Source organism: Podarcis bocagei (genome assembly GCF_964188305.1).
Source record: "Podarcis bocagei genome assembly, chromosome: 10".
Taxonomy (NCBI): Eukaryota; Metazoa; Chordata; class Lepidosauria; order Squamata; family Lacertidae; genus Podarcis; species Podarcis bocagei.
In genome coordinates this window covers 33,603,321-33,625,472 of record NC_138135.1, presented here as the reverse complement: position 1 = coordinate 33,625,472, position 22,152 = coordinate 33,603,321, and the positions used below count along the sequence as shown (strand labels likewise).

The 22,152-nt window shown below is 44.0% G+C and overlaps 1 protein-coding gene across 6 annotated transcripts in view; it reads right to left on the bottom strand.

Annotated features, from left to right (window-relative positions):
- The window catches only part of CACNA1I (calcium voltage-gated channel subunit alpha1 I), a 396,955-nt gene that overhangs the window by 79,763 nt on the left and 295,040 nt on the right, over positions 1-22,152 (bottom strand). For all 6 annotated transcript variants that reach the window (XM_081210856.1, XM_081210855.1, XM_081210857.1 and 3 more), the window contains 4 exons: positions 11,386-11,545; positions 7,861-8,176; positions 5,686-5,778; positions 126-432 (listed from right to left, as the gene is read on the bottom strand). In XM_081210856.1, coding sequence (XP_081066982.1) covers positions 126-432; positions 5,686-5,778; positions 7,861-8,176; positions 11,386-11,545 — 876 coding nt within the window. The remainder of the gene's footprint in view (positions 1-125; positions 433-5,685; positions 5,779-7,860; positions 8,177-11,385; positions 11,546-22,152) is intronic.

Genomic DNA, 22,152 nt, shown 5'->3' with positions numbered 1-22,152 from the left:
TCTATTAGCATAGAGGGTCATGTGTTTTAAGTACTCTGATTCATACGTATGGTCTTATCAATCACTTATTTCCTCTCTCTTCCCCTACCACCATCATTCTGCTGGCTTGGCCTCGCAAATCTTACTGTATTGCCTCTGGTCTTTCCTATTCATGCTCCTCTTGGCAGCGCTTGGCTCCGTTCGGCCCAGGCGCCGATCCTGCAGGCTGTTGTAGAAGCCAAGGGTGCGGCGCTTGGCCTTGCGTACAATATGGCAGACGTATTGGAAGATTTCTTCATAGCAGTCTCCTGGTTCCATGTAGCTGGCCACAGTGCTGGAGGACAGGTACCGTGCTCGCTGCTCCTGCATCAGTTGGTGCTCTCGCTGCTTGGTCTCCGAAAACTGTGTAGCAATGACCACCAGGCATAGGTTGATCATGAAGAATGAGCCCACCTAGGAACCAGAGGAGAAGAGAGGCATAAAGCATGAATTTAGAAGGAGGCGGGGAAACAAAAATCTGGAAGGGAAAAAAGGTACAGATACAGTTGAAATGTTGCCTCCTGGAGAAGTATATTTATTATTTACCTTTATGGAAATCTTACACCCTGCTTTTCTACTTGACAAAAGACCTCCAAAGCGGTTGAAAATAAGTTTGCAAGTCTGTCATCAAGATGCATTAGGTTGGCAGGCAACAAAAGCATGCCTTTTTGGGTTGTGGTCCCATATCATGGAACTTGCTCCCAATTTTTAAATAGGCCTTGAAGACATTCCTATTTCAAGCTGGTTTTAACTAATATTCAGAATCCTCTTGATTGTTCTCAACTATTGCTGTTCTAATGTTCCATTTTAAGCTGCTTTTAATTAACATATGTACTGCTGCAGTTCAATTGCTTCTACGCTGGTGTTTCTAATATTTTAGCACTGATAGTGATTTAAATGTTAGGTTATGATTGTACAAGGAATAGGAATTTTATAGGATTATTTAGTTTTTTTAGTATGACTTGAGCTGCCTTGGGATGGTTAGCCCTGTAAGGCAGCCTACAAATGATGAAATAAATAAATAGATAAATGCATTTTAAAGGCAGTGGAAACTCTAGGAGGATGGAAGGAAAAGAGAATGATGATTGGAAATGCCCATGCCTAAGATGCCACTGCTGCTGCTGCTATGGCTGTAGGAACAACCTTAATTTGGGACAGGTCCTCAGTGAGAAGATTTCCAGCTGCATTCCATGATGGGAAAATACCGGGTTTACTATTTTTGACTTCACCATTATGCAGCCTTGGGTAAAGGGCTTTGGCAGGGGGCGTGACTGGAGGGGATGTGATGTCCAGTTTGGTTTTGTTCCCTTGATTGCTCTTTACTTGGACTTCCAGTCTCTCCTGTGCATAGTTAAACTATGGAACTTGCTCCAGCAGAAGGCAGTGGTGGCCAGCAACTTGGATGGCTTTAAAAGATGACTGGACAAATTTGTGGAAGATAAGATTATCAATGGCTACTAGCCATGATGGCTGTGCTCTGCCTCCATAGTTGGAGGCAGCAAAGCTTCTGAACACCAGTTGCTGGGAAATACAGGAGGGGAGGAGGCTCTTGGCTTGGGTCCTGCTTGCACTTTCTCACAGGCATCTTGGTGGCCACTGTGAGAACAGGACGCTGGACTAGGTGGGCCATTGGCTGATCCAGCAGGCTCCTCTTATGTTATTAAGTTCTTAAAGAAGAATCCTAAAAGAGATCTGTTTCCACACGTCTTTTTCAACTAATTGAGGTGTTTTAATTCAGTGTATCTCATCTTTCATCTGTCCTTTCCCTTGTGTGTCTATTCGTTTAGGGTGTAACTCTGCAAAAATGACTCTGCCTTGCCTTTTGTGCTTAAAAACACTATTCTAATTTTAACAGCTCAGGAAAACCAATTTCATTGGCAGCTCTGATATTGGGCCTAATCCTGCATATTAATTTAAATGGTGAGATATTTCTTACAAGGATGGCTCTCAAAAATGCTGGTTTGGTTATTGGCATGTCTATAAAACTATTTCAGTCAAGGTGCAATTCTGCCTTCATTATAATTAGCACCCTTTCATTGACTTTGCCTTCTCAGTTCCCACTACAAAAACCCTTCTTCTTCTTTGGCAATCACACATAGCCGAGTAAGATTGTCGTCCATGAACACTGTCTTAACAGTGAGTCCGTAAGTGACTGTGGAGGCCAGTTCTGGATCCACACGTCCTTCCACAGTGGGGACATTGGTTTCCGGGTGGGAGTTGATCACGGTGTGGATCTGCCAAGCGTGCCTTCCTCTTAGCACATTTCTCCCTTGTGTCCTGAGTTCGAGTGTCTTCAAAGCTCACGACACCTTTGGTAAAGGCTGTTCTTCAATTGGAGCACTCACAGGCCAGTGTTTCCCAATTGTTAGTGTTTATACTACATTTTTAAAGATTTGCCTTGAGACAGTCTTTAAACCTCTTTTGTTGACCACCAGCATTACGCTTTCCATTTTTAAGTTCAGAATAGAGTAGATGCTTTGGAAGACGGTAATCAGGCATCCGCACAACATGACCAGTCCAGTGAAGTTGATGTTGAACAATCATTGCTACAAAAACTCATTTCACAACTCATACATTATAAACCAATACAAAAGGGTTATTGACACACAAGCTAACCCAGGATAACACATGAAAATAAGGGGAAACGTTTTTCCAAATGCACTCTGAAGGTCATCTGCCTTACAATCTGTTGGGTAAGGCATAACACACCAAAGAGAACTGACCCAAGAATAAGCATAAAGAGCCAATTCTATCACCTACTTAAGTCATAAGAACGGGGTAGGAAGTGATTGTTTCTCCACCTAGCCGTGTTCAAACATAATTCCCCACGTGATGCCTCTGCACTCCTGGCACTCAGCTCACACAGGCAAAGGTGCCCAAAGGCTCCATCAGAATATTCAATCCAGGAGCTCTTTCAGCATTTCAAAGGGGGTACAATACTGCTAGCACTTGAAAAAGCTTTGAAGAACTGAAACGTTCCTGGCCAGCTTCAGTGTTAGGACAATAAGCTGTTTCAAAATAATATAGAGAGGATTTTTATTTATTGAAAAAATGGCCTTCAAAGCTGTTCTAAAGCTGTTTTGCCTTTAACCATCTGGTCCTCCTCCACTTCAGCTTGTCCACTCTTTAGAATACTGAACACGGTGTTGGAGGGAAAAAGAAAAGAGGGAGAAAGCACTGTTTGGTTTAAAATAATCCCCTCTGACCTGTAAAGATTTGCAAAATGCTCTCTGCTTTTCTTGTTTGAAATTGTGACGGTTGTGAATCCTCTCCTCTTCTAAATGCATTCCCTCACACATTCCTATTCTCACCTTTTTGACTGAACAGAAATGGCAAGTATTTCACGAGTCTTCTGAGAGTAGAGCCTTCCCCAACCTGGTGCCTTTCAGATGTTTGGGACTCCAACTCCCATCAGCCCCAGTCCACACATTGGGGGAAAGCTGTATGGGAATGTACACCAGGACTGGGGAAGCTGTAGCCTGCTAGATCCTGCTGGACTCCAAGTCTCATTCTTTCTATTTATTGTTCATGCTGGCTGGGGCTGATGGGAGTTGGAGTCCAACAACATCTCCAGAGTTACAGCTTCTCCAGTCCCAGTGTAGAATTCCATACCCCCTGGCTGCAAGCTGGGTGAATGGAAAGAGAAGATGGAATCCAACTTTTAGAATAGTTCAGCGTCACAAACTGCAGCAAGACCAGAATGCAACCTCATTCATAAAGAGGGAGAAAATGAAATGTTATATGGGCATTTAGTTTAGCTGGTGTAGACTAGCCTCCCAAAGGGGGATACAGGAAAAAGGGGACACGAGTTTTGCAAGAGACTAGAATCTTCCATTCTCTACAGAAAATGTATAGAGGCATCCAGCACCCTTAGCCATAGTAAAAAGGGCAACAACAGAACTGAAGTTGGTATGGGTAGGAAGAAAGGGGGGGATATATATATTCAGGTTATACTTGCGCTGGACTACAGAAAAAGAGGTTAAAAGTCACACTCTTAACAAGAATGAATGGCTGTGCTCCTTATTATACCACTATTGGTGATGGAAGACATGTGTTGGAGTATATAAAGATTTTGCTGGCAGAAAAAGTAAAGTAAAGTAAATGTAGTTCTTGTAGGGAAGGGGTGAGAGAAAATTGGTCAATTTATATTTTAAAACAAATCTATCTAGTGAGTGATTCCTGAGACAATATGCAAACAGAAACACAGTTATCCTTTGAAAGACACACCTACACAATTTGCCAACAAAAAATGTGTACAAAAATGCATATATCAGGGGAAAGGATGCATAATAATGCATTTATGTAAACTAAAACATTAAGATTTTTTTTGGAAGGACTTCTTAATTTTTTTAACAACTGATGTGTCAATTTGGAGAACTGAATTTAGGATTGATAAAAAGGGGAAACTGAGAGAAACCAAAACTGATGTGAGAATTGTTTCTAAAAACATGTCCTTGAATAATTTTTTAAAAATGTATATTTTTAGTACATGGGGGTATTTTGCTTCTTTCCTTTTTGCCAGAGCTATTGTCCAAGTTTTGTGGATGTGGGAAAATTCTGACAAAAAAGGAAAAAGGAGCAGAAATTGCTGATATTTATTTGTCCCTTGTCCAGATGGAGATCAATCCATTGCAAATGATTAGTATTCTCTGTCATTGTTGCTTTCAGTCAGCACAAATATGTAATTCAGGCTAGCCATTGGGTGAACTGTCAGGCAGCATGGACTTCTCCAGGAGTCACAAAGGTCTGGGTTTTTGTATTGGTTTTCTTTAAAAATGAGGTATAGAGAACAAAGAAGGTGCTTTCATTCTCAATAAGAAAAACAAGCAGCTCAGGAAAAGGAAACTTGTTTCAGCTGTCACCCTTAATGAAGCTTTTCAATCCCAATTTAAAATACTCTCTGCTTTCCTTTTTTCATTAGCTTTTATTGCTTCTTTTTAATCACCTACTTAACTCATGCCTGTGGACAGTGGCTTGGAAACACTGAAAGTCTAAGTGACTACAACTCCTTTAGATGAATGTGACAGAAGAAAGAAAGAAAGACTGCAACATAGGTTCAGATCATCAGCATCTTATTTGCTCATTTTATCTCAAATTAATTGAACCAAAAGGAAGGCACCCCCCCAAAAAAAACTCCAAATCTATCTTATTTCTCTTACCATCACTACTGCTTTTTTCTTCTGCCATTCACTGTGATCCATGTTTCTAAGTTATGCCTTAGGCCAGCCTTGGGCAGCCTAGAGCCCTTCAGATATTTTGAACTACAACTCCCATCAGTTCCAGCTAGCAGGACCAAACGCTGCCTAAAGCTGGCAATGGTTGCTACAGACTATAGATTCACTGGACCATGGACTGTAAGTACTTAGCAATTATAAATTACCATTTAAGTGAGGAGAACAGGAGACCAAAATGTCAGAAATGTCTCGAGTGAACTCTAGCTTCTCATTCTAAAAAGGCAATGCTAAATTTGATCCTTGAATTTCCTGATTTTGCTACTTGGAAAAAGAAAAAAGCCAGAACTGGAATACTTTGCATTTTGGAATGCATACAATTAACACATTTTGCTTTCTACAGCTACTTTTGCTACAATGTGTGTTCCAGGCTCCTAGATTAATTGGGACATTGACAGGATCCTATCAGCTCTGGTGAAAGGACAATTGTACTTACAATGATCAGCAAGATGAAGTAGATGAAGTTGTAGAATGAATGAGCGTCCATCACGTAGTACATAATCTCCACCCACCCTTCCAGTGTAATCACCTATAGAAAAAGAAAACAAGAACAAAAAAATGTAAATAACTACAGAAAGACAGTAATATAAAGCAGTCAAATCCATTCCAATGAGCTGACTGCTCCAGTCCACACATTTTGTGTTATTTTGCTAGACTTTCAGTGTTAGGAACCCTCCACTTGCTGCAAAAAAAGCAGAACCCACAAATCCTATAAATCTTTCCAATCCACTAAAGTAGCACTAATTTGATCTGGGCCAGCAATGCAGTATCTTTTCACTATGACATGAATGGAGGGATGGGAGTTTTGCTTCTGTGGGCTCTCTGAATCCAGTTGGGCTCTCTGAATCTGACACATTTAGCTGAATGAGAGCCAACCAAAGTTTAACACTTCTAAGTGAGTGCTGTTGATTTCAATAACATTTAAGTGTGTCCTTAACTTCCCCAATGCAATCAATTGGCAGCATATTCAATGTTAGTCTAATCATATTCTCAGATGGCTTAAGAAATTAAAGGAAATAATTGTAAGATTTAGGTGCATTCCCATGTTAGTCTCACCATGTATTGAAGGCCTACAGGCTAGGTTTGATCTAGACATGTAGACCAAGTAAATATGTAAACAAAAGTAGTTCTCTCTAGCACATTTCAGATGCTTTAATACCAGTTATGCAGTCTTTTAATCATCAAAAGAGAGTAGGAAAGTCAGGAGTTATACACTAATATCCTTATATTTGGAAACAGTGAGTTCACGGTTTAAGTGGTAGTTGAGCAGATGAAACATATGGACGATAATCATGATGGTTCGTATTCCCTGACAGGCTTATTGCAACCCACTGCTGCACTGAGTAAATACTCAAGGAGCTAAGACATAACAATTAATGACAACTGATTGTCATCCACATTATCAAGCTATTGCTGTGGGTGAATGGAATTTTAAGTTCACCCTATTCCAAAGGCCTACTGAGTAAGAGGAACAGTAATATCTTACAACAAGAAAGATATTAAGTTTGATATCCTCATTGGCTTTTCCTTATGGAGCAAAGCTTTTTAATCATCATCATCATCATCATATCTTGCTGTGCTACCAAATGGTGGTATGTTGATGTAAAGGCACTGGAGGACTTCAACCAAGGACTATTGCCACAGCATACAGGTGAATTATTCCCTGCCCCACCAGGACAGCTCTTAAAGAACTGAGGGAATTTCCAGCCTAATCTTTGTTATGTTGCAGCTCTACATGCCAGAGTACAATCTGCTGTTGCTCTGTCCAGCCATGGCCCTGAGACCTGCCTGGCACTATATGACTTCCCAGTTCAAGTTGAGCTTCTCTGTCTGAATAACTCATAAGATGGAGGAACAGCACAGAGTGCTACTCTACATCTGGTACCTACCTAACTTATATGTGTGTTCCTGACTCTGGCCATTTGGTTCGTTTCTGCCCAACCCTGTGTCCCACCACCAGCCCATCTTTTGCTACATCTCTGGTTCTCATCCTTGTTCCTTGTTTGTCTGAACCAGTGGCTGACCTCTAGTCTGAACCTGACCACACCCTTCTGCCTCTAGCCCAGGGATAGGGAAGCTGTGGCTCTTCTGATGTTTTTGGACTCCAACTCCCATAACCCTGACTATTGGCCATAATGGCTGGAGCTGATGGGAACTGGAGTCCAAGAACATCTGGAGGACTACAAGTTCCTCATCTTTGATCCAACCCATATACAGTCATACCTTGGGTTACAGCTGCTTCAGGTTGTGTTTTTTCGGGTTACGAACCGCTGAAACCCGGAAGTACTGGAACGGGTTACTTCCGGGTTTCGGCAGTCGCGCATGCGCAGAAGCGCCAAATCGCAACCTGCGCGTGTGCAGATGCAGGTTGTGAACACTGCGGGTTGCAAACGTGCACCCTGCACAGATCGCGTTCGCAACCCAAGCGTCCACTGTAATATTTCCATCACAAAAGTAGCCTGACAACTATGCTATCACCACATGAATAATACAACATATGCTGAGACCCACACTACTGTTTCAGTAAAGGACTGTAAATCACTAATGAGAAGAAGTGTAGGTCACATTTATAGACTTCGGACTGGTTCCTGGACATCTCTGTTCAGATTACCTGAAATATAACAATCCATGCATAGCCAATATTATCAAAGTTGATAGCCCCTTTGTGTGGGTTGGCATTGCCCGTGCGACACTCATTGTAATACTGGTTCCAGTTGACACACATGCCGCTGACGTTGAACTCCTGTCTGACAGAGGTGTAGTAGTAATAGTCATCCTTGTCCAAACAGCAAACGTGGCCTCGCTCCTTCAGTGGGGGAATCTCGTGACAGCCCATGATTCCATTATCTCCTGACAGTGAACAGATGAAGGGCTTTTCATCGTCCTCCTCAGGTTGATAATAGAGAGGAAGGGTGATGTTACCTTGTCTGAGGGGACACAAAAGGCACACTAATTAACTTGTTATTGCAAACACTAGAGTTAATAATATTCCTGGCGATGGGCAGTGCCATGATCACAATAACCTTCCAATCAGCTATTACAGGGATGTAGCTTATTAAGGATCATGTAGTGTCACAGAAAATGAGCTGCTGGTTTCCCATTTAACACTAGCCACAGTTTGCTGTGATGTCTGACTTAGCAAACTATGGCTAGCACTCATCCCTCCAAACCAGAATGATAAAACAGGAAGTTTCTAATTCTAGGGAAACAGAAATTACACAGGGAAAGGAAACAGTGAGAGACACCAGGAAGGGTGGAGAATAAATGTGTCTGTGGCTCATTCAGGATGACCCAAACAGTGGTCTAGAGAATCAGCTGAATTGAGCTACAGCACCTAGCAAAAATCAATTTTTACACATTGGGGAGGGCGGGGGGAAGGTTTTAAGAAAGGCCACAGTTAGAGTGCAAGTTTTTATTCATTTTTCTTCCCTAAGTGGCATACTTTCCACATAGTTAGAACTAAAATAGATAGCAGATGTATGCCTCATGCAGCAAATGGGTAATCTGGGGCTGTGCCAGTGTATGGAAGTATTTAACATACTTATTTCCTAACATCTGACAGCAATACTTCCCATAATATTGAATCCAAACTTAAAACTGTAGAATCCCACTGAATTCGAGATTTGCAGAAAATTAAAAAGACCATGAATAATCTTAAAATATTACGGCAGAGTCTGGAATGGCAGGATCAGCTGCTGTAGCTATGGGCTGCTTCGCCCATTATTTTTTGGAGGTATGCCAAAGGTGTTTTAAGCACAGACCTGAAAATGTAACGTGAATGCACCAGACATGTTGCTTTAAAAAAATGTATCATAAAGGTGCAGACATTAGAGAGTCAGGATTGGCTGCATCTCCTGCTGTGGAATGTGAGAGATGGCCTGGAGGCTGAGCTACAACTTCCAAATGACACATCTCTAGCATTACAAATCCACAGGGCCTGAGCACTTGGGTCAGGGCCAACAGCCAGGTGATCTAGGCAGCCAACCAGAGATCGTGACCCTGCCTTCCCTGGGTTGTCAGCCAGGTTGTCAGGACACCTTTGCTAAACAGCAGGGGGGCAACTTAGGGAAGCATGTGCGAGGTTGCTAAGCAACATCTAAAACTGAATATGGTAGAGGAGAAAGCATAGGGGCCTAATAGGCATTTGCTGGGTAATTCCAATCAAATGGCCATTTTGTTAGTGATTATCATTCAGATTAAAAATAGAAGGTTCTGCATGAATCATACGAATCATGCTGACAGGTTTTTTGTTTTTTGTTTAAAGACTGTTTTGGAGATAAAAACACATTCTAGCATCTCTTAGCCAATGGCAACCAAGCCTTTCTCAAATGTAAATATATTGGGAGTCATGAGGGGCAGAGAGGAGTTGTGGGTGGCCTAGGAAGGGCAGGACTAGGGTTGGGAAGGAATTTGATTCTGTTTGCATTTAAAGCCAGATTTTTCAAATTTAAACTTTCTGGAACACAGCCATCCTTCAAAATTTGCACATAACTGAATTTTGTGATGGAGTTTTCATACCAAACAATGTGTACAAAAATGGATATATTGGGGGGACGTGCATAAAAATGAATAAACTAGTGAAAGAACATGCAAAAGTGCATTGAATTAGGAAAAATTACTTGCAAAAATGTGTATGTGAGTTAAAATGGCATACAAATATGTGTTAATTGGGGGAAATGCACTAAAATGCTGAATGATTTTCATGAGGATTTGATTTATTGCAAATTTTTGCAGATATTTAATTTCCAATTTTAAATTTAAGATTGGAAAAATAAAAAACCTAAAGTACTAAAATCAACAAATTATTTGATTCCTAGGCAGGACCACAAAGTTTGCTCAGTAGGGGACCCCAGAGTCTGGCTATAGGTCAGTCATTTTGTGTACTGGCAGTCTCTACTTGATAGGACTACTTCCTTTATCATTTGTGCAATATACAATATATAAAGCTGTATATAAAGCTGGCAGGACACAGGATGAAGTTGGCTGTTGTTAGCAGCAGCCAAATATCACAGCCATTTTGCCTTTGATAGGAACAGAGCACATTGTGTCATTCTTTAAGCCTGTAATGAAGACATAATGCAAATGCAGCCTTGAAAATATTCATAAAGCGACATGAATTAGCTACATATATGAAATATATATTGTTTATCTGGTTCAAGGGACTTGGCAGGGCTTTGGCAGTGCCAGTGTGGTGTAGTGGTTAAGAGCGGTAGTCTCGTAATCTGGGGAACTGGGTTCGCGTCTCCGCTCCTCCACATGCAGCTGCTGGGTGACCTTGGGCCAGTCACACTTCTCTGAAGTCTCTCAGCCCCACTCACCTCACAGAGTGTTTGTTGTGGGGGAGGAAGGGAAAGGAGAATGTTAGCCGCTTTGAGACGCTTTGAGGGGAGTGAAAGGCGGGATATCAAATCCAAACTCTTCTTCTTCTTCTTCTTTAATAACGGCTTGCTAGGGCTGCTGCTTGAGGGGTTTTTTTTAAAAAAAACCAACCTCTGATTTGGCTACAAGGATGCTTTAAATTGCTGGTTTGTATGTCATAACTATTTATCTGTGTCCATGCTGTTTTAGTGGGCTGGAGTTTGGCATTCTTTGTTAGCTTCTTAGTGTATTTTTAAGTGGAAAAGTGAAAAAGAAATAAAAATAAAATAAAATGCATGCTCAGCTTAGGCCTAGGCTATGTGAAGGACCATATTCTCCCATATGAGCCTGCCTGGGTTCTGAGATCTTTGGGGGAAGCCCTTTTCTTGGTTCTGCCACCCTAACAGGCACGCTTGGTGGGGACGCAAGAGCAAGCCTTCTCAGTGGCTGCTCCCAGACTTTGCATCTTGTTAGTAAAAGGAAGACTGCGAAGCTGCCTGCCATGCTGTCTGATGTGGGTATTCCCTTCTGCCCCCCCAAAGACATGCACCCCTATATATGTTCTGCATTCCCCCCCCCCCACCAAAAAAAACAACAACCCTGGACCTGATTTGGGAAGGGTGCAAGGGTGCACAAGTGGAAATCATTTGCTGTAGTGGATATGTTTAGTTTGATCGTTCCCCAAGGTTGTGAACTAGCTCAGCAACAAAGGAAGTTAAGAAGGGGTAAAGATAAGAGAGGCTTGCTTCACAGACAGTTCCATCTCCCCATCACTCACATTGTCAAGTTCTCTTCCATGAAACAGCGGTTTCTCAGCAGACCAGCCCATAGCTGCACCCCAATGATGCCAAAGATGAAGAAGACGAAGAAGCAGAGAAGCAAAACGTTCCCCAGCATAGGCAAGGTGTCCAAAAGCAAATTCACCAGGATTCGCATGCCTGCAAGAGGGACCAGGGCCAGGAAAGGAGAGAGGGATAGATCACGGCATAGGAGGGAGAAAAAGAAAGGGAAAGGAGATATAAAACAGAATGGGGAAAGAAAGAAGACGACGACGTTATGTGGGGGAAATCCTGGATCAAAACAAGGTGGAGGCAGCTAGAGAACTCTATAAAGGAGGTGTGGGGAACTTTTGGCTTTGTAGACGTTGCTGAACTACAACTCCCATCATCACCCCTGGCTATTGGCCTTGCTTGTTTGGGTTCCTGGGAGTTGTAGTTCAGCAACATCTGCAAGGCCAAAAGTTCCCCATTCCTGTGCAGCAGTTTTGCAGCTCTGAATTAAGTACAGTAGCATGTTTAGCCAAATGGTGAATCCAGGCCTATCTATGCATGTTATATCTGTCCTTATTTGAACATATTACTTATGCATTGTCTCCAAATATATGAGGATCAGGATACAAGGGACTCAGCCTCTGGGGCTGCTGACATGATACATGTCTTACAAAGTCAGAATACAAAGATGCAAAATAAATAAATAAATAAATAAAGGAAGAAAAGGTTACGTGTGAAACTTCAATTTGTTGACAAACCCTACCATGTTTTGAGCTAAAATGCATCCTTCATCAGGGAATATTTACTTCAAAGAAAGCTTCTGTTCAGAGAGCCAATAAGAAGGAGCTCCTCAATCATATCCAAGAATGGCTTTCTTTGAACTAAGTGTCACTTAATGAAAAGAGCGTTTTAGTTCACAATGCAGTGGCTTTTGCCATGCACTTTTTCTTCTTCATTTCCTTTGGATCTTGATTAATTGGACACCACCCTATTTTCGTGTGTAGAATCTGTAACACCTTCAGACTACAACAGCTGAATAAACTTTGGGCTTTTTTCTCTCCTTGATCCCTTTACTCTGCTAAGATAATGGACTAGCCCCTTGGATAGGACAGATTGCACCCGTTTACTAAATTAATTACATTCTCTGTGTTCCCTGTGGTCACTTGAGTTCTGCAAATCCTTCCAAGCATCAATCACATTCCTAATCCCCCCACCTGCTTCCCTCCCCACAGCTGAGACTCCCTACTGCAGGGGTCCAGGGAATTTCACATTACAAGATGCTGCATGTAGGCCAGCATATAATTAACTAATTAGCTATTTATAACTAGTTCATTACTTCAAATGGCTGGGGAAGGGAGAGGGAAAGATAAGATTAGGATTCAGCGACAATCCCTAGAGGCACCAGTTAATCCCCTTTTTATGCCCACTGTCAAGTAATTAGCCACATCAAGTTGCGCTTTACACTTTGTCTCATTTTCCTGCTTTATTCTGTTCCTGCGCCTGGGAATAAGGGACTCTGAGCTCAAGGAGAGCACCTGGAATTGGGTACAATGAAGGCTTGGGGCATTCATAGATACAGGTGCTATTTGCACAGGTAAAGATATTAATTCCCATTAAAAAAAATCCTGAGGTTTTCAATGAACAATTTGTGTCCCGAAACCTCTTTTCTTTAAGATCTGTGAAATCCAAGTGAGAGAAGAAATGAACAGATGTCCAAAACTGTTCACATAACACCAGTGGAAAGTGAACAGCACTTACATACAGAATTGCCACCGGTATTAACATTTAACTCCAGGGGCTTTGATTTTAATCAATGGGGCGACATCATTTTATAGCCATCTTACCACTGCATGTCTTGTGGAGTTAAAAGTCCCCAGATTGACATCGTTTCCAGCAAAATCACGAATAACAATTAAATATACTGTCAGTGTTTTCTCTCTTTAGCATGGGATTAGACAAATGCATGGACGATAAGGCTATGCATCATGGCTGTATTTCTACCTCCGCGTGATCAGGGGAATCCTCGGGCCTCATCATCCCCTGAGCCAGCCAATTGGCTGGCTTGGGGTGTGTGGCTTGTCTCATGGTTCCCCTTCTGACCTTGCTATGGACCTCAGTTGGTCGCCGTTAAGGGGCCTGGTAGGATTTTTTTCCACTTGGCAAATTGGTACCGGCCATTTGGTTTTTTTGTCTACCTCGTAGCAAATCGTCACAACTCCTTTGGTTTTGGTGGTTAGGCATTGTTATGTAGATGTGTTGGGGGGGAGCGCCATCATCTCCCCCAAATATTGAAGGGTAGTCCGGTAAAGGATTCCGGGGGGCATGGCCTTGTCCAAAGCCTATGGAGGCCAGGGCCTAAAGCGCCCCCCCCCCCAACTAGGAGTCCCTAGTTGATGTGCATCAGCAGGGCTCCCCCTGCTGGTGTTAACCCTTCCCGGTCTTCAAGCAAACAGACTGAAGCCGGATAGTCGGACAGGACCAATGCCTAAGCCAATACTAATACCGCTCTTTACCTGTAACCAATAAAGTTGTGGCCAATTTTAGCCCATTAACCTAAAATAATGGTGTCATGTTTCTTTATTTCTACTGGTGGGAGGCAGGAACTCGCCACGCAAACTGAATGCTGGACTAGACAGGCCTTTGGCCTTTGATCCGGCAGGGCTCTTCTTCCGACCATATTTGACCATATATATCCAGCATCTTAGAAGGGCAGAAGGGGGTGGTGTGCTGCGTCACTTCAAGTAGCATAAATGACTGAGGAGAGAAGTATGGATGTTGAGTCCCAGTTGTGGAAGAGGCCTCTGGCAAGAGTGAGTGGGAAAGGATGAGTATATCTAAGGAACCTGCAAGAAGTTTCACATGGGACAAATTTGCAGGGCAATTTAGACTTAGTGAAACTGCACTGTTGTAACCCCTCTAGGACGACTCCTTATATAATGTTTCATGCCTAGTGTCATGTCTTTCAGAAGTTATTTCATGAACAAATTTTCAGGAGAAAGCGACACCAAAATAGTCCACCTACTGAATGTTTCTCAGTTAAAAATCTCATCCAATAAATTTAGAGTGCTTGCTCATGAAATCACTTCCAATAAAGGTCCCCATAGTTAAAAGGTAAAGGTAAAGGGACCCCTGACCATTAGGTCCAGTTGTGGCCGACTCTGGGGTTGCGGCGCTCATCTCACTTTATTGGCTGAGGGAGCCGACGTACAGCTTCCGGGTCATGTGGCCAGCATGACTAAGCCGCTTCTGGTGAACCAGAGCAGCGCACAGAAATGCTGTTTACCTTCCTGCCGGAGCAGTACCTATTTATCTACTTGCCCTTTGACGTGCTTTTGAACTGCTAGGTGGGCAGGAGCAGGGACTGAGCAACGGGAGCTCACCCCATCGCGGGAATTTGAACCGCCGACCTTCTGATCGGCAAGTCCTAGGCTCTGTGGTTTAACCCACAGCGCCACCCGCGTCCCACTCGTCTACATAGTTAACACATTTCAAAATAAATTTTCCACTTGTAAATAACCTGGGGACATTTCAGGTCCTCACTGCCTGAACACCATACATCATGCCATAACTGTCCTTCAAAAGAACATCGGAAGGGACTGCTGGATCAGGCCAGAGGCCCATCTAGTTTAGCTTCCTGTTCTCATGGGGGCCACCCAGAGGCCTACTGGAAACCCACAAGCAGGACCTGGGTGCAACACACCTCTTCCCTCCTGCAGTTACCAGCAACTGACATTCAGAAGCATTCAGCCTCTAACAGTGGAGGTATTAATCATATTTAAATATCACAAGTAAATAGGAATGTGGTAGAAGAGAACCAGGGACAGCAAAAGGAACATGGGTAAAAGCAGGGTTCAGCAAACTTTTTCAGCAGGGGGCCGGTCCACTGTCCCTCAGACCTTGGGGGGCAGCGGACTATAGTCTGGGGGGGGGGATGAACGAATTCCTATGCCCCACAAATAACCCAGAGATGCATTTTAAATAAAAGCACACGTTCTACTCATGTAAAAACATGCTGATTCCCGGACCATCCACAGGCCGGATTTAGAAGGTGATTGGGCCAGATCCGGCCTCCGGCCCTTAGTTTGCCTACCCATGGGTAAAAGCATTTAGGACCTGCCTTTGTAATTAGTATGGTGTTCACATGACTGGTTTTAACCCATGATGTTTCTCTTTCTTTCTGCACTGACTTAGGTTGTAATAAACAAGCCATATACCCAATCTGGCCAAGCTCCATTAAAAAGAAAAGAAAAGAAAAAGATTTACATGTGTTCATACTCGGAGCATTTTCAATTTTCAGTATTAGCAGAAATCCAAAGGCAAATGTTTTAAAAAGAGGAATGATCAAATAAATAGTCATCCCAACACCTGGGGTTACCGTATTTTTCGCCCTATAGGACGCACTTTTTCCCCTCCAAAAATGAAGGGGAAATCTGGGTGTGTCCTATGGGGCGAATGCAGGCTTTCGCTGAAGCTTGGAGAGTGAGAGGGGTCGGTGCGCACCGACCCCTCTCGCTCTCCAGGCTTCAGGAGGGCTATCAGCAAGCCTGGAGAGCCCGCGGGAGTTCCTGCAGGGCTCCCCAGGCTGCGGATAGCAGCCTGCTGCACAGAGTGCAGGGAGCGCTGAAGCAGAGCGCCCCGCGCTTCGGGCAGACATTGGGCAGCCCCACAAGCTCGAGGGACAGTGGGGAGGCGCAGCGCCGCCATCCCGCTGTTCCCCGACCTGGTTTGGAGGCTGGCACTAGGGAGAAGCGCGCTTCTCCCCAGCGCCAGCCCCACAAGCTCGAGGGACAGCGAGGAGGCGGAGCGCCGCCATCCCGCTGTTCCCCGACCTGGTTTGGATTCCCCAACCTTGTTTGGATTCCCTGACCTGGTTTGGATTCCCCGACCTAGTTTTGGGGAGGAAATAAAGGGAATTTTTTTTTCCTTTATTTCCCCCCCCCCCCCCAAAAAAATTAGGTGCGTCCTATGGGCCTGTGCGTCCTATGGGACAAAAAATAAACTTTAGCCTCCGAACACCAGCAGTTACCCTGTTTCTGGGGCACCAAATTATACAGTATTAGTGAGAGTGTAAATGTGAATGTGCTCAGAGGAGAATTGATCAGATAGGCACTTAAACACAACATATAGAGTCAGTTCAAAGCCTCCATCCCCTGACTATCAGGATGTAGTATCAGGAACCAGTTGCTTGGCTTCTGGAGCATCAATTATTCACCCGAAAAGAGTCTGAACATCTTGCCTGGGGAATATTGCACATACCATTACCGGCTCCTAAGTTTCTGATATGTGCCAATAAAAAGAACAATGGTTAAGGGGGACTCTGCTAGCTTCTCAGATCTCCTCCTCTTCTTGAACAAGCACAGCTGAGGCACAGCATCCCACCTCACACATTTGTCAAATGGAAATAGGGACGCTTTTTACCTGATGCGAAAAGTCAGCTCCTCACAGTGAGGCAGAGAGAAGCAGCAGCAGGAGCACACATGGGCTCCGAGAGTTGACAAGCCCTGCTAAGTACGTGTGGTGAAAATAACTCCACATCATGCATTTTCCACTTTCACATAGTCAACACCATATCCCTATCATTTTATTCATTCCACCATGAAAATCCATATCCAATAATATTCAGAATGTCAGAATTCATTATATTCTAGGAAAACCTGCAATACCTGGCACCATAGACAAGATGGATGCTATTCTGCCAGTCAAAGGAGTCCATTAGGATGATAGACCTCATCATTCACATTATTATTAATAGTAGTAATTTATTATGTATGCATAAAGTCCCAGCAATGGGAGATAAGCATAATGAGAAATCAGGCATTGTGCCCCTATTTAACAGGTACAGCTGGGCAATCTGCGTATGTAACTACCAACATTTGTACTACCTCAAGTAGCGACTTTGCTTGCCTGAAGATTACTTGCCATCCAGCAGGTGTTTTCATGAAATCTGGAGAATTTGTATCAAAATTCTTAAAATCTTAGCTTGCATTTTTAGGCTCTCACTGTTAGTCTTAAAAGTGTGTCTTAAATCATTCGAAAAGTACACTGTGCATAGTAGCGCCTCCATCAATGTGACAAAACCAAAACCACATCATTTTCTCACCCTGGTAGGCTGGAAAATCCTGTTGCCACAGGGTGACGTGTGAATGGGAGAAACGAACTCTGAGAATACTAATAAGTATTCCCCGGAACTGTCTTCGGCTTTTGGCAGTGCATATATTTGTAAAATAATATTCCCATTGCTAAATCTTAAATGTAAACTGAGATCATAATTAACTGATAGTTATCTCCCCAAATACCCCTTCGCTATTAGCTCAACAGCTGGATTACTCCAATGCAGCATTTGCCAACCTGGTGCCTTCCAGATGTTTTGGAGCACAACTCCCATTGTACGAAGTGTGTGAAGGCTGCGCTACGTGTACTTTTCGTTTTACAGTGGACATTGCTGGTGGAACCTGCCTGATGTATAGACAAATCTGGGTCAAGAAGGGAAGCGGCAAAGCACAGAAAGTGCAGTATCTTCACAGCAGACCTGCCTATGGTTTGCTGGCCTCCACTTTATTTACATAGATTCCAAGCAATCTATATTTGCTACGTCCCTGGGGACTACATTCACACTGAAACAATCTGGAGGAGACATCCAGACCAGCACTGTCATCTCCAATCCCAAAGCAGACCTTCTCATAAGCCTGGCCCTCCAATGACAGCAACTATGCCTGAGGACTTTAATTGTAAAAGCTGCAAGTGGTCATCCGGTTAACCTTCAGAAAGCCAGGTATGAATGCCCTGAGTGACAGGAAAAGTTAAATTCCCCCTTGCTTCTCTCCACTCTGCCGGGCCAAAACAAATCCACCCACCCGCAGCAGCAGCAAATGTGGAACAATTTGTGCAATGGCTATAGCACGAGGAGATGAACCTATGGCGCAGGGCCTCAGCAGCATGCACAGAGGACCACTGGGAATACCCAAGCATTCTGTAATTACTCCACTGGTAATTCAGGAGGCGATTTTGATTAACACTGTTAGAGTGCAGCACTGTGCACATAGCAGTGTCATTTATAGAGACACAGAACCAAGGTCCTGACTCCTGATCAGTCAGTGCTCATTAAAAAGAGCCAGTGGAACAATCTAAACATCACAGGTAGCCTAAGGTCTCAGCCAAATGTCAAGGCTGCATCATTAATTTTGCCTGCTGTACCTCCGAAAACTCTGTAATTTGTTTCGGTACGTCATTTTCTTCATTTCCTTTCTTGCCGAAGTATATTGCTGTGCAACAAGTGGCAAGCTGTGCAGCAAGCAAAGGAAAACGTGGCTCCGGCGTCTTAAATCTGCACAGTCAGTTAATAAAAGTCGCTATGTGCTTTGGGGTTCATATGGACAAATGGTGTAGTACAAACACAAGATCAGTTTAAATATAAGCCAACGCCAAGCCCTTTTGGCCAAGGTGATGCTGCTGCTGGCAGTCTAGATAAGAATGCCTGAGATCAGAGCAGCACTGAAAACAGCTGTCGTGCAGCGGTGGAGCACAGAGTGCACTCTTCGCATGCAGATGGGGTTCTGAGTTTAATGCCTGGTGTACTGAGTCCCCTGTGTGAAACTCCAGTGAGCCCCTGCCAAGCAATTTCAGGAAGCGATACTGAGCTGGACTGACAAATGGCCTGACTCAGGTTCTAATGTTCCTGTTTGCCGTTAAGAACGTTTGGGCAGGAAGAACATGCGCAACCCTTCCCATGCTGGCTGCCATTTCCCCCATGGAACCCCACCTACCAACTACTTTATAAGAACAGAAAAAGAGCCTTCTGGATCAGGCCAATGGCCCGTCTAATCCAACATCCTGTTCTTACAGTGGCCAATCAGATGCCTGTGGGAAACCCACAATCAGGATTCGAACACAAGGCCACTCTCTTCTCTTGTGGTTTCCAGCAATTGGTATTAAGAAGCATTGCTGCCTCCAACCATGAAGCCACAGCGCAGCCATCATGGCTAGCTGCCATCACTAGCCCTCTCCTCCATGAATTTGTCCAATCCTCTTTTAAAGTCAATGTCTTTGTCTAGTCCTCTTCCTGCCCAGTCCAGATCCATGTTTGCAATGCTATATGGATATATAACTGGGGCTGGGCAAAAGCCCCAGATGTCAGGAGGGTAGTGCAATTAGGATTCCCAGAGGAGCAATGTGCAGCTGTGATACTGAACCGCTCCCAGACCCCCATGGCATACAGACATGTGCACATTAGTTTAGGGGAGAATCAATGTTGCTGGACCACAACTCCCATAATCCCCGACCATGGGCTATGCTGTTCAGGACTGATGGGAATTGGGGTCCAACAACACCTGCAGGGCACCACATGGCTGGTTTAGGAGGAAAGATTGCTCACTAATTTGTGCACTTCTAGTGAATGCTACAATAACATTGGTGCCACTCCCTTCCTTTCATATGATTGAAAGTCCTTGGGGGGGGGGGGTCAGTGTTACAACACCCTCCTTCTGTGGGCTACTTGCTCTCTCCCACATGCCTCAGAGCAGACACACATGCTACCCTTATAATAAGGCAATTCTCGCATTTGCCTCCTATATCAATTCTGGCCTGGAGTGTGAGAGAAATTCTGTGAGATTCAGAAGCAAACTAGTTAGCCTGGAGCCCAACAGGTGCCTTTTCAACAATGGTTTCTGAAATGTCTTAGGAAACTTTTTATTTGCTGTCTTCTTCTCCCACTGCTTTCATTTCGTGTGTGTGTGTGTGTGTGTGTGTGTGTTTTCCCTGTCAGCCTCTCTCTCTATTTTCTTTTTTCATTCTTAACATCCTCTCAGTGTGCCTTTTTCTCTTGCTGTTCTACTCAGACTCTCTGTCCTTATAAGCTGTTGTCTGGAGGGCTCTGTCCTCCCCTCCTCCCTGTTTATCCTTTTCTATTGCCAGAGCAGAAGCCACACTGGCTCACAGCGAGGAGCAGCCAATATGAAAGGGACAATGACCTTTTCTCAGGCAGTCTGGGGTTGGGGATTGGGGAAGCAGCCATTCCACAAGAAAAGAAGAGGAGGGCCTGGACTATCGAAAGGGAAGGGAGGAAAGCACCGATGAAACAATATTTGGCAAGCAAAGCAGGCCTTCTAGGGCCTCAGCTATGAAAAGATTTGATCTTTGCAGCGAAATGCGCAAAGAATGAAATATGCATGAACACCAGGTGTGTGTTCTGGAGAGAGAAAGTTTCAGCCTCCTCGCCGTCCTTGTGGGCAGAGGTTTGCAGGGATGAGGCTGTGTCTGTCAAGGAGACCCAGTGGAGGAAGTTTCTAGCTGGCAAATTTCCCCCAGAAGGCAAAGCTTGTGAAATATACTTTTAAATGTACCACTCTGTCACAGCCGGTGTGGGTGTGTAGGGAGAGGATGGCTGGTTCAGGGAAAAGCCTTGCTCTCTAGTGTCACACCAAGACCAAGGAGATGAGTTGGTGCAAATGTCTTGCTCACACACACAGCCCCACACAAGGCATCCCAGGTCATGAGCAGTGGACAGGGAGGTTAAGAGAAGCAACTCTTCAAATACCACCCAAACTAAATGATACAGTGGGGTTTTGGGGGGGGGGGAGGGGGGTCTCTCTTTTGGAGCTGGACAGAGTGAATCGACTGCCTGACTCTGGAGGTGCCTCAGGGCCCTTGCTGACAAGCTTCTGTCGACTTCATAGAGTCCATGACTCCCTCCAGACAGTGCCTGTCAACCCCTATTAGCTTGGCTGCCACAGCTGAAGCCATCTTGAGTGAAGCAACCAGCATGTGCCAACCCTTGGGAAAGGGGAAGCGTAGCAAGCAATTTAGAAAGAGGAGAGCGGAGGTTGGGAGCTGCATGTAATATGTACAGGCAGGTCTTGCAATTATATCCCTACTATTTAAAAATGCTTTCTTCTTTGCTTCTTTTCCAAAGCAGGCAGCCTTCCTGTGGCCATTGATTTCCACTGCACAAATGGTCCCAAAGACAAATGGCATATTGGACTTGTGGGGAGTAGCCTACTCCTAGTCAATAATCACCCTTGTAGCACCCAAGAGTCTTGATGTAAAATATTAAGAAATGCAGCAGCATAATAAAAGTAGACATGAGGGTCTATTATTACTGTTTTTCACTCCCACTTTACAAAAACATGACTCCTAAGGCATGACTAGGTACACAAAGGGAGGGAGGCTGAACATATGGACACAACTGTGGAGATTCCTGTGAATGTAGTAGGTGAGGAAAAATGCTGCAGTGATCATAGAAATCTTTACCAAACACCTCCATGCCCAGCTTGGACCACACTTTGGTCTTCCCATAAGCTGCTGTGAGTATACACAGCTGAGGAGGGCTCAGGAGCTACTTATACATTGAGAAACTATGAATAAAAGTTTTCAGGGCTCATTGTCACCAACCAAGTGTGATGAAAGAGAATGCATTGCACCAGACAACAGCAATTGCACCTTGGGTTGAAACCGAACTACAGGTATCTGTTTTTGCTGAGGGCAAATCAAACATCTTCCTGTCTCCATTTGCAACTCTGTTCTACAAGGGAAGGGGGGGGGATGTCTCAATTTTTCCTTTCCTCCTCCTTTGTTCCTACAAGTACATAATGTTTTCAAGTGTCTCCCATAGTCTGAATTTGTCACAAGCAGTTCCTCTTTCTTTCCATAGCGTACCTTGCAAAGTACAAACACATAATTGAGCAGGACAGCCTTAGGAATCCAAGATCACGCAGAAACACAGATACAATATTGTACAATAAGAGAAAATGACTTACACCTTATGCACTGTTCTCTGTCTG